General features: G+C 35.2%; 1 protein-coding gene across 1 annotated transcript; it reads right to left on the bottom strand.

Moving 5' to 3' along the window:
* Positions 1-216: 216 nt before the first annotated feature.
* Positions 217-4,271, bottom strand: LOC137827747 (uncharacterized). Its single transcript, XM_068634037.1, has 6 exons — positions 3,886-4,271; positions 3,631-3,808; positions 3,377-3,553; positions 3,211-3,294; positions 2,228-2,309; positions 217-923 (listed from the first exon to the last, which is right to left on the bottom strand). Exons 1-6 carry the CDS (start codon positions 4,113-4,115, stop codon positions 484-486), a joined length of 1,191 nt encoding a protein of 396 aa, XP_068490138.1. The 5' UTR covers positions 4,116-4,271; the 3' UTR covers positions 217-483.
* Between the last annotated feature and the right edge of the window lie 2,421 nt (positions 4,272-6,692).

A 6,692-nucleotide genomic window follows, 5' to 3' on the forward strand; every position in this document is an offset into this window, starting at 1 on the left:
CGAAATTCAACCACGTACCCTGAGAGTGATACTTGAATTATTCATCAACTACTGGTTTTCTCATTTTATCTACAGAGACTTGACAAGCAGAATAAACATTCATGCAAATAATTTTGAAAGCTACCATACCTTTTTCACTGTATTTCTCAAAACCAAGCGCTAGGAAAAGATGATATACATTCAGACGGCCAAGGCTAACAATGAAAGGACATGAACTGAAGAAAAACCTGGATATTGATGTTATTCTGCCGCTCGAGATTCTTTAACGACATAAAGATACAATATTCCTATTTCGTATTTCCAGGTAAAAGCTACCTCGTAGATCAAACAAAATGAAGAAAGAATAATAGCGTTCCTCTTGAACCATGGCTGCCAACTAGATCCACAATAAACAGTAGCTCCAAAGCAAGTAACATCTTAATTTCTAATTCCACTGCTAGAGGAAATTGGCCGGCATTTTCTGAAAACAAAAAGCAAAATATGTCACAACCTCCTTCCCATTTTCGCAAACCTTCGGGCTACTCCAAATATAACTGCCTTAGTTAGTAGTCCTTGATCAAGAGTGCAGGCAAGAGCAATGGCTCCACCAACAATTAGAAGCTTAGGTATGTTCCTCCCAACTGGTTTGTCAGAAGAATCTTGATTTTCAATCTCCAACAAATCGGTGGTTGTGTTTTCCAGAGACCTCAGGTAGTCCACACTGATTTTAGTGTTGATATTAGCAGCACGAGCACAGGGTGATAATGGTACACCAGAAGCCCTTTGTTTCTCATATGTTCGTAGTCCAGGATCAAACTTCTTGACAGCTCCCCACATACCCTGTCGAACTCCAAGCTTTGCGATTTCCCATGGTATGCCCATATCTTCGTGATGAAACAGTAGTATTTCACACGAAGTCAGCTGGCCATCTTTTCTTGATTTAACTGGATCCAGATAAGCAACAGATGCACATAAGTATATATTATCTGAAAAACTATTAACGAACATAATAGAAAATTTATAGATGGTTTGTGTATTATGTTATGTTCCCATTGGCACATGATGAGTAGTCAAGAAGAAAAACTTCTTACTCAAAGAAAAGTACGTAATATATCAAAAATACAAAAGTCACTTAATATTTATGAAAGTAATTTAAAGCATTTAATAGGGTGTATTTAAAGTTTTTAGACCGAGACCAATAAGCACAAAATAGAAGAAAACCCCGTTAAAGATCTCTTTGGCATCCAATTGATAAAATTCTACATTGAGGAAAATAAAAGAGTATGGTCATGTTCCATCAGTTATAAGAACCAAAACCCGTTCAATCCAAACCCAGTTGGATTTGAAATTTTAAGAGAATTTTGTGAGAAAGACTCAAAAAGAGAGTTCAAGTAGGAGTAGACAACATGAAACCCAGGTTCAGTCAGATGCAAGTTGGTAATATTACAGAGATTGAAATTAGGTATCATAACACAAATTACGTTTTAAGTATAGATTGAGACTAGCACACCAAAATGCTAAAACATCTATAAGACCAATATGATGCATGGTAGAAAAATTTAGCCAGTGAAGTGTCAAGAGATAAAAATACTATATGCAGCAGAAAATGGGATGCTGACTGCAGAGGTAGATGAATGAAATACAAGAGAAAATCAAATGAAATATGAATGTAAACGACAGAAAGTTTATAGGATGGATAAACTAACCTAAGGAGGTTTGGTACTTTGGTCATTAAAGAAGACCAAAAAGAGTCTCAATAGACAAAAGTGTAATAAAATGGTAACCAGCCCAATTAAAAGGAATGGAACAAGACCTCAGAAAATACTGAGAAATAATTAATATAATGTTGCTCTAAATGGTTTCACATAAATTGTATTTTTTCCATTTAAGGTGAAATAACGCTTGGCAGTGGACAAAATCACAAGATAGAAAAGGGTAAACCATACGTCAAAGGTTGAATGTGAGCATTAACGTTCGGAAGTAGAACTATAATATGTATCTGAAGACAAGAGAACCATTCCAAATAAAATATCTGAAAGCCTTCACTGATTATGTTCTCAAACCTATTAAGATAGATAAGGAAAACCTTCCAACCCCAGTTTCCAAACTGCATACTGGTAAGTTTTCCTAAAATCATAGTTCATAATATTGATATGCACAAACACGAACTGATAATAATTTCTAAACAACTGAAATGCCGGTTAAATAAAGAGTACTTTCAAGAATCAAGCTCTAAACTGCCTGCTACCTGCACGAATGCACCAGCTTGAATAAAATAAATCAACTCTTTTAGGTTTGTTATGCCTTGGCATGGATGGGCAAGGTACTCCCTGAAGAAGCAAAACAAGCCACAAGTCAATAATATCACAACCAGATAAAAGATGGTTCCTGAAAATATGAAAACATATCATAATTACCAAACAGCCACTGTTCCAAATTGAAAACAGCTTATTTAATTCCAATAAGTTAAATTTGATTAATACTTCCAAAAAGACTCAAGTCAAATAAGTGTAAGACGACTATGCAGTGTACACAAACCTCTACTAGTTTAACATTTAGTTCCCCCCCATTATAACAAGACTACCGAAAAGGTCAGTAAAAACTAGCTCTATAACTCTTCACACACAAGCCAAACCAAATAAACAATTTAACATAAAGGACGGACTCAAAAAAATAAAACACAAGCCAAATAAAGCAGTATACATAATGTAAGTACCAAGCTGACCCACCCAACCATAATTTCATAATGGAGATAAAGCAAACGGTAAAATTAAACTCTAATTAGATATACTTCACAAACTATTATAAAAGAAAAAAGGTCCTGTAATAGATAAAATTAGTTTATACATAAGAGATTAGAATAAAGATTTGTTTGGACAAAATTCTCCACAAGCACTTTTAGAGGGAAATAAACGAAAAAAACGGAATGAACATAGGTAAAAATTAACTTAAGCTTCTCCATAGGGTAAAACTAACTTCTGTTTTAGAAGTATTTATGAATTAGCCAGAGCGTAAATTTATTCTAGAATTTAATTTAAATTTTAGTCTAGTGAGAAGTTTATTTATTTATTTATTTTTATTTTCTTGAATAAATATTTAGGAAGGATGAGGCTTATGAAAAATTACCAAGCACACAAAAGAGAACAGCAATGAGAAGGCATTTCATTCGCAATTAATGAGAAGACAAAAGAGAAGGCATTTCAATTTGCAATTAATATGATAGGAAGGAACCTTTGTGACACAGTAGTAAATTTGGGCAGCGTCCCAAATTCGCCTCCCTATGATATACTCTCTGTCACTGCAAAAAAAGGGAAACTGTAGCCACAATTGCTCAACATCAACAAACAACGTGAGTACTTCTCATGGTTGCATTACTAAGAGAGTAGAAGAAACTAACCTTGCGCACCCAGTGCACCATCATGGCTCCAGTGAGAGCACACTCTTGTATAGTCGAAGCATGTATAAGCATGTCATCCCAGTTCAACCGAAACTCGTCGTCCCAAAAGAAATCCCTCACCAACTCGGGACTCGCGTCCTCGAACACCGTTCTGCTACGGTACTGCGGCGGTCCAGTCTACCACACAAGTACCATCAGTCATGAGACCGTTCAATTAATCAATCAATGAACCAATCCAGAAAGGTAAGACGTACCTCAGGATCCCTACGCCACGCTTGGTAGCTCATGGTGGGGGTAGAACGGTCCATCATCTGAATCCACGCGGGGCCTCCATCTTTCTCCTCAACCAACTTCCACAAGTGCAGCAAATCGTGTTCCGTCACCACCGCATTCCCGCTGGCGTCTTTCTCCCGCGCGGAGGAACTCCCGGCACTGCACGCGAGGAAGCGAAATTAGAAAGAAATGAAACGGAAATTAGGAATTGCATGGAAATTGGCAGAAGAAGGGACCTGGTGGAGGTGGTGGAGTAGGTGAATGCGGTGTGGTCTGGGGGATTGGGGGAGCGAGGGGGGCGAAGCTTTTGGAGAGCGTGTTTTGGGTCGAAAGCCCATTTGGGCTTCCAGGCCCAGCCCAGGATGACGCCGACGATTACTGCAATCCAGAGGGGAGTAATAAAGACGGCGAGGTCAGTGATGATGGGAATGATAATAGTTGGTGTGGGGAAGAGAGGAATGGGCATGGTGGATGGATAGAAAGAAGGGTTTGGTTGTAGGAAGAGTGAATGAATGCCCACCAGAATAAGAGAGCAGAGAGAGAGAGAGAGAGAGAGAGAGAGAAATAAAAAGAAGTGAAGAGTGAGAAAAATATATGGGCTCACTCAATTCTCTTGCTCAACGATTCATTGCGGATAAGGATTACCAGATAAGCGGTCACAACACCTCTTTCCGGGATTATCGTAGGGCCCCTACCCTTAGTACAAACAAACATTATCATTTTCTTAATTATTATTAATTATTTCACTATTTTATTTCATAATGTCAACCCTTCAAATAAGTTTAATAGTTGCTACCTGTTTCTACAACCAACCAATCAATAAACTATTTTTTTCAAATTACTTAATAATCAATAATGCTGCTTACACTCTCTTTTAAAGTAAATTATAGAATGTATCTATTTTTATTACATTCAAATATATATAATTTAATACATTAATGTTATAAATATTATATAACTATCTTTTAAAAAATATTTATTTATTTATTTACTTAAGTATAAAATTATCTTATCAAAACATAATAAAAAAAGTTATCATAATGATGGTATAAATAATAATTGGTAAATAATAAATTTCGAAACGATTACATAGTAAGAATGATGTATTGATTATTTTCCTTTTATGAATAGTTTGCTTAATATAGTAAATAAATCTGTTATGCATAATGAACAATTAAGGGTGACGCCATTTAGCAGTTCCCAACCTTAAGTTGAAAAATAAAAAGTTAATTACTTTTCAGTTGCTAAACTTTTATAAAATTTCTTTAATATTTATTTTTTTTTTATGTTTTTATTCTATATTCAATAGTTTTATCCCGAGTTTCAAGTAATATGTAAATTTCTCATTTAATTGTTAAATTGCCAGACTTGCCACATCATCCAGGAATCTTATAAATTATATTTTTATTAAATTGTGGTTGTAGTTCCTCATTTGTTTAGGGTTCTCACCAATTGATATCAAAGGTATGGATATTGTATATAGGATAAATATTCAATTGTCTCCTCATAGATTTATTTTCTGGGAAAATATTAGTTTAATGATTTGAAAATTAGTTAATTAGTTATTCATAATTGTATATTTGTAAATTCTAATATTGTACTCATATTAAAATAAAAGAATTATTAGAGCATTTTATACTCTCTATTTTTCCTCAAGTGAGTAATAGTGTTTTTTTATATGGTATACGATAACTTTAAAAAAAAATTATTACTATTTATTTTATCACATAAGATTTCAAGAAAATGGTTAAAGGGATTTTTTTCCTATCACAGCCCTAATTAAAATACTAATCAAAGTACACAGACATCAGACATCAAATTTATGTGATACATTCTTCATTTTCACTAAGATTTCTGATTGTGGAGTGCAAATAGTTAATTATGTGTATCTATCTTTCCTAATAACAAAATATTCAATTGTGAAGTACAAATAGTTAATCATGTGTATCTATCTTTCCTAATAACAAAATATTCAATGTTACTCTCATGGATTTAATATACTTTTTTATCATGAATTTTTTTTTTAAAGTGAACGCTCTTATAAAAAAAATTACAATCATTTTCACAAATAAATTTAACCAACTACAAATTAAGGTTTGTGCTAGTATTTTTCAAGATAATTCAATAAAACTCTTCTTGAAGCATCGGCTTCGAATCTATTTATTGTGAAAATTTTAATGTTATTATGAAATGATTAGTTGAACAATACAATCTTATTATCATAATTATTGAAAACAATACCAATCCTCTTTCAATTAAAGAAGTTCAGACATTTCTCCTTCTACATTCAACCTTCTTAGCAAAATGTCTTGATTGGTGATACATATAATTCTTAGAATGGATCACGTGGTCACAATAGTTGTGGTCATAGTTGTCGTTGTTGCTTCTCTCACGTGCAATGTCAAGTAGACCTTGAGTATGGACGTATGACCTCACATTATTGATTGGATAAACAATATTATCCATGTTCTCGCCGGTTGACTTAGCCGTCGTTGACTCCAGAGGTAGATGGTGGTTACTCCTATCTCCTGGTGGTTTTCGCTCTCTCCTTGGGTAACTGAGAGTGGCTCCGTTGAAACAGAGGGGGCCCTACCTGTTGATTGCACTCCGACGATCAAGTCAATATTAGGCTAAGAAACAGTAAAGTAGTTTCAGTCTTAGAAACGACATACCTTTTCTAGGGTTCTTACCACCCTTTATATAGATTGTATCTAGGTCAACTCCCTGTCCCACGAGGATCTTTCCTTAAGTGGAATTAGGGTTACTAGTGAGGCATCTTGTGACGCGTTGCACAAACTTAGTGCAGCCGCGACACAAGACTTGCCTCTTCTAGAGTGCAATATCTCTAACAGTATGGCCACCAAGGTACCAACTCATGTACCAGCGCTGCAGCGCCCTCTGTTCTGTGGGTGCCCTAATTATTCACGTGTCATGCATGCAGTCTTTCCCTGGAAACCCTAACCCTTACGGGCCTTAGCGCCTCCAGGGAACACTTGTATGTGTTGTACTTGAATGTACTATACACACCCCATGCATGATCCTC

Source organism: Phaseolus vulgaris, chromosome 7 (assembly GCF_000499845.2).
Source record: "Phaseolus vulgaris cultivar G19833 chromosome 7, P. vulgaris v2.0, whole genome shotgun sequence".
In the NCBI taxonomy this organism is placed as follows: Eukaryota; Viridiplantae; Streptophyta; class Magnoliopsida; order Fabales; family Fabaceae; genus Phaseolus; species Phaseolus vulgaris.

Excerpts from the sequence above, each read along its gene's own strand:
- LOC137827747 (XM_068634037.1), bottom strand. The coding sequence starts at position 4,115 with ATGCCCATTCCTCTCTTCCCCACACCAACTATTATCATTCCCATCATC. Across the intron at positions 3,295-3,376 it reads TGGTGCACTGGGTGCGCAAG|TTTCCCTTTTTTTGCAGTGA; the intron begins GTTAGTTTCTTC and ends TTGTGGCTACAG. Across the intron at positions 924-2,227 it reads AAGCTGGTGCATTCGTGCAG|TTAAATCAAGAAAAGATGGC; the intron begins GTAGCAGGCAGT and ends ATCTGGATCCAG.